At 57.2% G+C, this 11,677-nt stretch overlaps 1 protein-coding gene across 1 annotated transcript in view; it reads right to left on the bottom strand.

The window, feature by feature from the left end:
- Positions 1 to 11,145, bottom strand: part of LOC116990049 (nitric oxide synthase, endothelial-like) — a 45,263-nt gene extending 34,118 nt beyond the window's left edge. The window contains exons 1-9 of the mRNA XM_033047574.1: positions 11,064 to 11,145; positions 10,981 to 11,030; positions 10,429 to 10,528; positions 8,998 to 9,140; positions 7,956 to 8,118; positions 7,073 to 7,164; positions 6,067 to 6,208; positions 1,572 to 1,711; positions 573 to 747 (exon numbers count right to left, since the gene is read on the bottom strand). Coding sequence (XP_032903465.1) covers positions 573 to 747; positions 1,572 to 1,711; positions 6,067 to 6,208; positions 7,073 to 7,164; positions 7,956 to 8,118; positions 8,998 to 9,140; positions 10,429 to 10,528; positions 10,981 to 11,030; positions 11,064 to 11,108 — 1,050 coding nt within the window. The 5' untranslated portion in view covers positions 11,109 to 11,145. The remainder of the gene's footprint in view (positions 1 to 572; positions 748 to 1,571; positions 1,712 to 6,066; positions 6,209 to 7,072; positions 7,165 to 7,955; positions 8,119 to 8,997; positions 9,141 to 10,428; positions 10,529 to 10,980; positions 11,031 to 11,063) is intronic.
- Between the last annotated feature and the right edge of the window lie 532 nt (positions 11,146 to 11,677).

Genomic DNA, 11,677 nt, shown 5'->3' on the forward strand with positions numbered 1-11,677 from the left:
CCTATCTCTATCGATCTTACTAGAATGTTGCCTGGGTTTCAGCAACTAAGTTACAGAGAAAGGTTGAACAAGTTAGGGCTTTATTCTTTGGAGCGCAGAAGATTATGGGGGGACTTGATAGAGGTTTTTTAAATGATGAGAGGGATAGACAGAGTTGACGTGGAAAAGCTTTTCCCACTGAGAGTAGGGAAGATTCAAACAAGGGGACATGACTTGAGAATTAAGGGACTGAAGTTTAGGGGTAACATGAGGGGGAACTTCTTTACTCAGAGAGTGGTAGCTGTGTGGAATGAGCTTCCAGTGAAGGTGGTGGAGGCAGGTTCGTTTTTATCATTTAAAAATAAATTGGATAGTTATATGGATGGGAAAGGAATGGAGGGTTATGGTCTGAGCGCAGGTATATGGGACTAGGGGAGATTATGTGTTCGGCACGGACTAGAAGGGTCGAGATGGCCTGTTTCCGTGCTGTAATTGTTATATGGTTATATGATCTATCTCTCGCTCTCTCTCTCTCTCTTTTTTCTTTCTTTCTCTCACTCTATCGCTCTGCCCCTCTCTCTGGAGTTGTATACCTTGAGCAGGTCGTAGCGGCCGGTGTCGCCGAGGTTACGAGCTCCGATCTCGGCGGCGGTGTACCATCCGTTGAAGGGGGCGGCGGGGAACTCCAGCCCTCCCACCTCCAGCAGCATGTTGGCCACGGCGGGCAGCCCGTACCAGCGCAGGCCCAGCTCCCCGAACCACTCGTACCTGGAGATGCGGGGGGAGACAGGTGGATAAGGGGCACTCCCCTCTAACGCCAGACTTCACCTCTCCCACCTCTTGTGTTCAGTTCTGAGCACCGTGTTTTAGGAAAGATATTGTCAAACTTGATAGGGTTCAGAAAAGATTTACGAGGATGTTGCCAGGACAAGAGGGTGTGATCTATATGGAGAGGTTGAATAGGCTGGGTCTTTATTCCATGGAGGATGAGGAGTGATTTTACAGAGATGTGCAAAATCATAAGAAGAATAGACCGTGTAGATGCACAGAGTCTATTGTCGATAGTAGGGAAATCGAGGACAAGAGGACATAGGTTCAAGATGAAGGGGAAAAGATTTAATAGGAATCCGTTGGGTAATTATTTCACGCAAATGGTGGTAGGTGTACGGAACATGCGGCCAGAGGAGAAAGTTGACGTTGGGACTAACCCATCGTTTAAGAAACAGTTAGACAGGCACATGGATAGGACAGGTTTGGATGGATATGGACCAAGAGCAGGCAAGTGGGACGAGTGTTGCTGGTACATTGTTAGCCGGTATGTGCGAGTTCGGCCGAATGACCTGTTTCCACACTGTATCACTCTATGACTCTATGACTCTACGGGGCTGGGGGTGGAATGAGGGCGGGGGGATGCAGGAGGGTGAAGGGGGTAGGCGAGCGTGAAGGGGTTACTCACTGTGGATGCTGGGGTGGGAGGGGGCAGAGTGTGGGGAGGAGAGACGGGGTGAGGGCCGGAGGGGGAGGGGAGGAGGGGGTAGAGGTGGATGGGGTATGCGGGGGAGGGGGGAAGTGGGGGAAGTGGGGTTACTCACTGCGGGTGTTCCAACTCCACCTCCAGCACCAGCTCGGGTGGGAGGGAGAAAAGGGTGGGCTCACCACCTGGGACCTGCAAGACCAGGGGCAGCACCGTGAAGCGGCCCCTGTTCGGCTGCCAACCCAGCCCCTCGCACAGCTGTCGGGGGAGAGAAGGGGTAAGAGACAGAGACATACCGCACCTCAACCCGATGTACACCCACTCCCCCACCCCAAAGAGAAGCCCACCCCTCAACATGAACCCCACAGCTCACAACATGAACATCAGAGACAGTCAGAGACAGACAGACTCACCTGGTCATCCCGATACACAATAGACAATAGACAATAGACAATAGGTGCAAGAGTAGGCCATTCGGCCCTTGAAGCCAGCACCGCCATTCAATGTGATCCTGGCTGATCATCGCCAATCAGTACCCCGTTCCTGCCTTCTCCCCATATCCCCTGACTTTTTAAGAGCCCTATCTAGCTTTCTCTCGAAAGCATCCAGATAACCTGCCTCCACCGCCCTCTGAGGCAGAGAATTCCACAGACTCACCACTCTCTGTGAGAAAAAGTGTTTCCTCGTCTCCGTTCTAAATAGCTTACTCCTTATTCTTAAACTCTAGCCCCTGGTTCCCGCAACATCGGGGACATGTTTCCTGCCTCTAGTGTGTCCAAGCCCTTAACAATCTTATATGTTTCAATGAGACTCCTCTCATCCTTCTAAACTCTAAAGCCCTGCTGCTCCATTCTCTCAGCACACTCAATCCCACACTAATGTGAACCCCATTCCACCCCACCACACCCAGACCCCCCCCCCCCCCCCACACCTTAATGTGGACCCCTTCTCTCCACACGCCATTCAATTTCCACGCCCTGCATCATGAATCCCACCCACTCTCCTCTCCCCGACCCACCACAACAAATACAGCACCCGAACCTGACCCATCCCCCATTCTCACCTCGAAAAACGCCCCAGTCACACTAACCTGAACCCCATCACAACCTCACCTCAACACCCCCCAGCTCAACACCCCCCCCCCCCATTCCTCCCTTCCCCCAAGAAAACCGATCACCCTCAACCCCACCCTGCACAACATGAACCCAATCCCATTCACACGCCCACACCAACACACACCTCCACCCCCATGCAAGCCAACGCCAGCAACACGCACACGCAGCACCCAACCCTGACCCCACTCCATCCTTACCCAAATACACACCCACCCCCACAACACACACGACAGCCCAACCTGAACCCCAACCTCACCGCCCCCCACTCCCACGGCCACGATTCCCACTCCAAGCAAACCAATACACACTCCACTCCAACATGAACCACACTCCCCCCATGTGAACGCCAACCCACCCCCAACGTGAACCCAAACTTTCCTCACACACCCCCCCCCCCCCCCCCCCCCCCCCTCCAAGCAGCAAATGCTCCTCCCTACAGTTCCCCCACTGCCACGCAAAGTTCACTCCCACCCCCATGTGTGGTGACCAAGCAAGATGAATTTAGAGAGTCTGGTAGACGGCACCGCCCGGGGAGAGGAGGTGGGTGAGATGCTAGCGGCGGGAGAGAGCTCTGGAACTGGAATCGTCACTCCTTTGGTGACAGTAACTATGGCGACGGCAATGCTGGCACAGACATTAACGTTGGAGCACGGACCATTCTGGGGGCAATATACTTTGCGGAGTTTGCATGTTGTCCCCGTGACCGCGTGGATTTCAAAAGTTCATAAGTGAGAATTACGAGAATCACGAGCAGAATTAGGCCATTCGGCCCATCAAGTCTACTCCGCCTGTCAATCGCGGCTGACCTATCTATCCTTTGAAAATATCCATTGACTAGACATCCACCGCTTTCTGTGGCAAAGGATTCCACAGAGTCACCTCCCTCTGACGAAAGAAATACATTATCATCTCTTCCACTCGTAACCCCACCTTTTAAGAAGGGAGGGAGAGAGAAAACGGGAAATTACAGACCAGTTAGTCTAACATCGGTAGTGGGGAAACTGCTAGAGTCAGTTATTAAAGATGGGATAGCAGCACATTTGGAAAGTGGTGAAATCATTGGACAAAGTCAGCATGGATTTACAAAAGGTAAATCATGTCTGACGAATCTTATAGAATTTTTCGAGGATGTAACTAGTAGCGTGGATAGGGGAGAACCAGTGGATGTGGTGTATCTGGACTTCCAGCAGGCTTTCGACAAGATCCCACATAAGAGATTAGTATACAAACTTAAAGCACACGGCATTGGGGGTTCAGTATTGATGTGGATAGAGAACTGCCTGGCAAACAGGAAGCAAAGAGTAGGAGTAAACGGTTATATGGTTATATGGTTATATGGTTATATGGTTAAAGAGTAGGAGTAAACGGGTCCTTTTCACAATGGCAGGCAGTGACTAGTGGGGTACCGCAAAGCTCAGTGCTGGGACCCCAGCTATTTACAATATATATTAATGATCTGGATGAGGGAATTGAAGGCAATATCTCCAAGTTTGCGGATGACACTAAGCTGGGGGGCAGTGTTAGCTGTGAGGAGGATGCTCGGAGACTGCAAGGTGACTTGGATAGGCTGGGTGAGTGGGCAAATGTTTGGCAGATGCAGTATAATGTGGATAAATGTGAGGTTATCCATTTTGGTGGCAAAAACAGGAAAGCAGACTATTATCTAAATGGCGGCCGACTAGGAAAAGGGGAGATGCAGCGAGACCTGGGTGTCATGGTACACCAGTCATTGAAAGTAGGAATGCAGGTGCAGCAGCAGTGAAGAAAGCGAATGGTATGTTAGCTTTCATAGCAAAAGGATTTGAGTATAGGAGCAGGGAGGTTCTACTGCAGTTGTACAGGGTCTTGGTGAGACCACACCTGGAGTATTGCGTACAGTTTTGGTCTCCAAATCTGAGGAAGGACATTATTGCCATAGAGGGAGTGCAGAGAAGGTTCACCAGACTGATTCCTGGGATGTCAGGACGGTCTTATGAAGAAAGACTGGATAGACTTGGTTTATACTCTCTAGAATTTAGGAGATTGAGAGGGGATCTTATAGAAACTTATAAAATTCTTAAGGGGTTGGACAGGCTAGATGCAGGAAGATTGCTCCCGATGTTGGGGAAGTCCAGGACAAGGGGTCACAGCTTAAGGATAAGGGGGAAATCCTTTAAAACCGAGATGAGAATAACTTTTTTTCACACAGAGAGTGGTGAATCTCTGGAACTCTCTGCCACAGAGGGTAGTCGAGGCCAGTTCATTGGCTATATTTAAGAGGGAGTTAGATGTGGCCCTTGTGGCTAAGGGTATCAGAGGGTATGGAGAGAAGGCAGGTACGGGATACTGAGTTGGATGATCAGCCATGATCATATTGAATGGTGGTGCAGGCTCGAAGGGCCGAATGGCCTACTCCTGCACCTAATTTCTATGTTTCTATGTTTCTATGTTTCCGCAAGGAAAGTCCTTTACTTCCGAGTCTATGACCTCTAGCCTCGCTAGTGGAAACATCTTCTCCAAATCTGCTCTACCCAAGCCTTTCACTATTCGGTGTGTTTCAACAAGGTCTCCCCTCATTCTACTAAAGTTCAGCGAGTACAGGCCCAGTTTCGTCAAATGCTCATCATATGTTAACCTACTCATTCCAGTGTTTATCCTTGTAAATACATCTTGGTACTCTCCGGGGCCAGCTCACCTTTCCTCAGATATGGGTTCTCAGTTATGGATGTCCACCGGGTAATGCAGTTTCCTCCCACATCTCAAAGCAGCGCGGGGTTGCAGGTTAACTATCCTCTGTAAATTGCCCCAAGTGTGCAGTGAGTGGATGAGAAAGTGGGGTGACATAGTGATTGTGCCAGTGGTATGAACAGATTGGTCGGTTGGGCCTAAGAGCCTGTTTACAGGCTGTATCTCTAAACTAAACTAAAACGAATCGTAATTTTATAGTTCCTCATATTTTGCTTCGGCATCTTACAACACGACGTTGATTTTTCAATGTTTATTTAACTCCTGCATTCCTTCCCCCTTCTCTCCTCCCTCCCCCATCCTGGTCACCCACCCACTTATCTAGCCAACAATGGGCCATTATGGACTCCTCCCTTCTGGAGGTCGTCTGTTGCCAGCCCTGTTTAATTCTGGTCTTCTCTTTCTTTCAGTCTGAAGAAGGGTTCAGAACCGAAACGTCACTTCTTACTTTTCTCCTGAGATGCAGCCTGTTCCGCAGGGTTCCTCCGGCATTTTGTGTCTATCTAAAATTAACTTAGAGGTCGATTAGGCGAGAATCCAGCTGCTGGGACCAAGTCGATATTGCCGACGCCCAACCAACCGGTCTCCCTCCCGCCGATGCCCCCTTAACTGGGTGGCCGATTGCGCCCCCTCCCCATTAAGCCCCCCCCCCCCCCCCCCCCCCCCCCCCGTGATATCTGCGAGAACCCCCTCGTCGCCATCCCCCGGCGCGGTACCTGTGTGAACACACTACACCCCCCCCCCCGCCCCCCCCCCCCCCGCGCGGTGCAGTACCTGTGTGATCTCCACAGTGGCCCCATCCCCCAGCACGCTGCCATCGGGCTGGGCGAAGCCAGCGTAGTGAATGTACTGACTGTTCCACACACGGAAATCCCCCTTCCCCTCGCACCGCGGCGGGAAGATGGTGATCGCTGACCTGTAAGGCAGAGGGGCGATGGATGGCAGTCAGGGCCATTTGGGAGGGGGGTCACATCGCCCCCCCCCCCCCCCCCTCGCTCCATTCCTTCTCCGGTTCTGTGGTACAGAAGGAGCTCCCTCAGCAACACCCCCCCCCCTCCCCATCCCGGAAATGGGGCACAGAGAAGGAGGTTCCACACCCCCCCCCCCTCTTCCCTCGCATAGCGGCGCGAAGATCGTGATCGCTGACATGTAACACGGGTGGGGGGTGGGCAGTCAGGGCCGTGTGGGAGGGGGGCACTCGTCATCCCCTGGGGCTGGGTTAACACGGAGGGGGGCTCACTCCCCTCTCCCGGGGCTGGGTTACACAATGAGAGATCATAAGATCATGTGATAGGATAGAACTCCAAACCCCATTCTCCAGCCTTCTCCCCTTAACTTGTGACACCCATACTAATCAAGAATCCATCTATCTCTGCATTAAATACGCCACTGACTTTGCCTCCACAGCATTCTGTGGCAAATTCACCACCCTCTAAAATTCCTCCTCATCTCCTTCCTTGGAGAACGGCCTTTAATTCTGAGGCTATGACCTGTAGTGCCACAATCTACCATAGGTGGAAACATTCCCGCCTCTCACTGCTATCACTTCTCCACCTACCCCCCACACGACAGGGGTAGACAGGTTGACAGAGGGAGAGTTCCCTCACTGCCCTCCCCGGCACTAGTTTGTTCCAGCGGGTTGGCTGGGATGGCGGCAGTTCGGGTGTTGGGGGAAGAGTTGGGGTTCATGCTGTGTGTGGGGTTTTCGAGTCGCCGGGGGAGGTTTTGCGAGTCGGGCTGGGGGCGGGGGTTGTGGGAGGGTGTCCGGGGGAGGGGATACCTGATGTTGCCCTTGTTGGTCGAGTACTTGATGTGGTTACAGATGTGTTCAAACATTTCTTCCACAGACGCACAGTCCCGCGCATCAAAGATCTGTGGGCAGGAGGGGGAGATAGGAGGGAGAGTGAGATTCAGGGGAGAGTCGGGGGAGAGTCAGGGGAGAGTCAGGGGAGAGACAAGAGGAGAGTCAGGTGGCGAAACAGGGGAGAGCCAGTGAGAGAGTCAGGGGAGAGGGACATAGGAAGAGACATGCGGAGAGTCAGGGGGTCGGGGGAGCGACAGGAGGGTGGGGGTCATGGGAGAGACTGGGGGTGAGTGGGCGGGAGAGTCAGGGGGAGAGATACGGGGAGGGACCAAGCGGAGAGACAATGGTAGAGTCAGCCGGATAGTCAGGGGAGAGTCAGGGGCTAGTATCGGGAAAGGGTGGTTGGCGGGATAGGTCCGGGGGAGGCGATCGTACGGACGGTGGCGAGGAGGGGAGACGGACTGGAGAAGCCGGTCCAGGGGAGGTGCTGTCCCCGGTGAGGGGAGCGAGGAGACCGATCGGGCGATCGGTTTGGCGAGACATGGGGCAGGGTTCGGGTCGGATGTCTGAACTGCAGACCGCAGGGGGGGGGGGGGTTTGGGGGAGCTTGGGACGGGGCTGGGGGGCGGGGCGTTGGGACAGGGTACTCGGTGAGTGGGCTGGAAGTGCGGCTCCAGTGGGCAAGGATGCAGGGCGATGGGCGACTGGACAGGGGCCGGGGACAGCTGGAGTGTTCGGTGGTATGAGACCCGCAGTCGGCTCCAGTGGAGGGGGGTTGGGGAGCTGGGGCAACGCTCGGGGCCGGTGCCGGTGCAGTGGGACGGTGGGACAGGGTGCCACTGCCGCAGATATATATGACCTGTAAGCGGCTCCAGTGTGCGCGGCCCACGCAGCGGGCAGCGTTGCGCCACGCCTGCTTTGCCCCGAAGCTGAGCTCAGTGGCCGTCAAACGGTAGCGGCCGGTGCGACCGATCTCCGCCTCCACCTGCGCCCGGCGCTCCTCGTGAGCAGCGGTCCCAGCCCTGAGAGGAAGGGGGAGGCAATTAGAGCCGGCGGTGCATAACTTCACCCTCTCCCCGTACCGAACCCCTCCCCCGGTACTGGACACCCCTCATATCTTAAAACGGACACCCCCCCCCCCCCCCCGGTACCGGACACCACACTCGCAGTACCGGACCTTCCCCTCCCCTACATCGATTCCCCCTCCCCCCCCCCCCTCCCTATTTCGGTACCAAACCCCTCCAACCGGTACCGGACATGTCTATCCGGTCCAGGCGCTGCGCGCAGGGGGGGGCGGCAGCCAGCGCATTCCCCCCTCCCTCGCCCCCCCCCCCCCCCCCCCCACTTCCCGTTACCCTCTCCACCCCACCCCCTCACCGTGGCGAATCGCCGCACCCCGCCCCCGGTAATCGATCCCTCCCCCGGTACATGACACCCTGGTACCGGACACACACCCTCCCCTCCCGAAGAAACACTTTTTCTCACAGAGAGTGGTGAGTCTGTGGAATTATCTGCCTCAGAGGGCGGTGGAGGCAGGTTCTCTGGATGCTTTCAAGAGAGAGCTAGATAGGGCTCTTAAAAATAGCGGATGCAGGGGATATGGGGAGAAGGCAGGAACGGGGTACTGAATGTGAATGATCAGCCATGATCACATTGAATGGCGGTGCTGGTTCGAAGGGCCAAATGGCCTACTCCTGCACCTATTGTCTATTGTCTCTTGTCTATTGTTACCGGACTCCACCTCTCCGCTCCCCGGTACCGGACACCAACCCCCTCCCACGGAAACGGACTCCCCCCTTCACTACCCACCCCCTAGTACCGAAACGCCCCCACCCGTTACCTGCCCCCTCCCTCCCTACCGTACCGGCCCCCCACCCCCAGTACAGCACCACCCTCCTCACCTTGTGGTCGTGGAATAATAGCTGTGCAGGAATTCCGCTGCCTGCTGGCGGAGCCGCTCCTGGTCCCCCACAGACGGCCGCGGTGCATTCGGCCTGGGGAAGACCAGTGAGCCGAGGCACCTGGTCTCGGAGCACGGACACTCCTGCGGGAGAGGTGGCAGAGTGACACACATGAGCAGGGGTCTCGGCACGGGGAGATGGGTTGACGGGGGGAAGAAACATAGTAACATAGAAATATAGAAAATAGGTGCAGGAGGAGGCGATTCGGCCCTTCGAGCCAGCACCGCCATTCATTGTGATCATGGCTGATCGTCCCGTATCAATAACCCGTTCCTGCCTTCTCCTCATATCGCTTGACTCCACTAGCCCCTAGAGCTCTCTCCCCCCACCCCCTCTCTTACCCCTCCAAGGCTGGAGATGAGGAGACATTGCTTTAGTCGGAGGTTGGTGAGTCCGTGGAATTCTTTGCAACAAAGGCTGTGGAGACCAGCATTGGGTATTTTTAAGGCAGAGATAGATCAGCCATGTTTGAACGATGGAGTAGTCATAATAGGTCGACTTGCCGAATTCTACACCAATTCCCTATGACATGACTACATCACCAAATCCCCTCTCCCCCTCTTTCCCCCTCCCCCTCTCTGTCCCACCCCTTTCACCCCTCACCTCCGCCCCTCTCCCCTCTCTCCCTCTCGCACCCCTCCCCTCTCGCCCACTCCCCCTGTGGTCCTCCCTCTCGCCCCTCCCCCCTCCCCTCGCGCTCACCAGCCCCCTCTCGACCATCTCGTCCCCTCCCCCTCACGCCCCCTCCAACTATCACCCTCACGGCCCCTCCCCCTCTCGCCGACTCCCACTCTCGCCCCCTCCACCTGTCCCCCCTCCCATTCCTTCCCCATCCCTTCCCGCACCCCCCCCTTGCCCACCCCTCGCATCCTCTTCCACCTCTCATCCCCCTCCCCCTCATGCCCGCCCCTCCTCCTCGCCCCCATCCCGTACTCGCCTCCTCCCCCTTTCTGCTCCACCCTCTCCCCACTCCCCACTCCCCGTCTCTCCTAGCCCTCCCCCTCCTCCTCCCCCCCCCCCTCCCCCTCCCCCTCCCCCTCCCCCTCCCCCTCCCCCTCCCCCTCCTCCTCCTCCTCCTCCTCCCCCTCCCCCTCCCCCCCCCCTCCCCCTCCCCCTCCCCCCCCCCTCCTCCTCCCTCTCCCTCTCGCTCCCCCCCCTCTCCCTCCCCCCTCCCCCCCCCCCCCCCCCCCTCCCCCTCCCCCTCCCCCTTCCCCCTTCCCCTTCCCTCCCCCTCCCCCTCCCCTCCCCCTCCCCCTCCCCCTCCCGCTCCCCCTCCCCCTCCCCCTCCCCCTCCCCCTCCCCCTCCCCCTCCCCCTCCCCCTCCCCCCTCCACCTCCCCCCCCCCCCCCCCCCCCCACCCCCCTAACTTACCGGCGGGGCCTGTCTGTGCAGGATGTCATACAGCAAACTCCCGCTCTCCCAGTTCTTCAGCCGCACTGATGGGGGAGTGCGGTTGACGGCATCTGGGCGGCTGCGGACAAACACATCGCGTTAGGGGGTTCACAGGCTGTCCCCGAGGAAGTGAGGGTCTGTCAGAGGCGTCCCACCCCACCCACAGCGCGGCGCTCCCACACCCTCCTCCCACAGCGCGCCGCTCCCTCCTCACCGCCCCTCCCACAACACGGCGATCCCTCCTGACCACCCCTTCCACAGCGCGGCGCTCCCTCCTCACCGCCCCTCCCACAGCACGGCGATCCCTCCTAAACGCTCCTCCCGCAACGCGGCGCTCCCTCCTCACCGCCCCTCCCACAGCGCGGCGATCACTCCTAAACGCCACTCCGGCTGCTGGGTGCTCCCTCGCAGCTCCCACCAAGCTTCGCACCCTACTCACTGCCCCTCCCACAGTGCGGCGCTCCCTCACAGCCCCTCCCAGAGCGCGGCGCCCCCCCCCCCCCCCCCCCCCGTGCTTCCAAAACCTCTCACCTGTGGCCATTGGTCCTGGTCTCTGTCCGGCCCACACTCCCTGGACAGGGATCAGTGTGTGACCCCACATTCCCTGGACAGAGGTGTACATCGGACCCCACACTGGTCAGCGTCTGGCCGCTCTCCATAGTCTCCCTCAACGGTGTCTGCCTGTCCCCGGACCGTCCCAGGATATGTTATAGCTCCCGTCTCACGCAGCCCGCCCCCTGGGTGGGGGTTAGTTGTGTCCCTGCCCTGTCAGTGGCTGAGAGGTTGCTTCACATCCCTGCTGGGAAAGTGGTGGTGTGGGTGTGACAGGTATAGCATTGACAAAGACTGCAGCTTCCTCATGCAGGGTGTTGGGACACAGCGGGGAGGAGGGGGAGGGGTCACTGGTCTCCTGGGGAGGGGGAGGGCATTCGGGGGGGTGGGGGGTATCTCCCTGATGTAAACGGTGAGGAGGGTGGGGAGGCTGGAGAAGAGGTAGGGCGGTGGTGGGAGTGAGGTTTATAGACTGGCGCGGGTCCAAGATCGAAAGGAGGAGTAGTTTTATCAAAGTGTTCAGGAGACAGCGTTGGCAGCACGCCCGTCTCTGGCACGGAGGGTGTACGGAGAGGGTGGGGAGCAGGGGAGGGAGAGGTGGTTGTTGAGGGGAGTGAATGTTGGGGAAGGGTCCTAGCAGGGTGTGCTCCTAGGGCTATGTAGCTGATCTAAGAGT

The sequence above is a fragment of the Amblyraja radiata genome, chromosome 30 (genome assembly GCF_010909765.2).
Source record: "Amblyraja radiata isolate CabotCenter1 chromosome 30, sAmbRad1.1.pri, whole genome shotgun sequence".
NCBI classification, from domain to species: Eukaryota; Metazoa; Chordata; class Chondrichthyes; order Rajiformes; family Rajidae; genus Amblyraja; species Amblyraja radiata.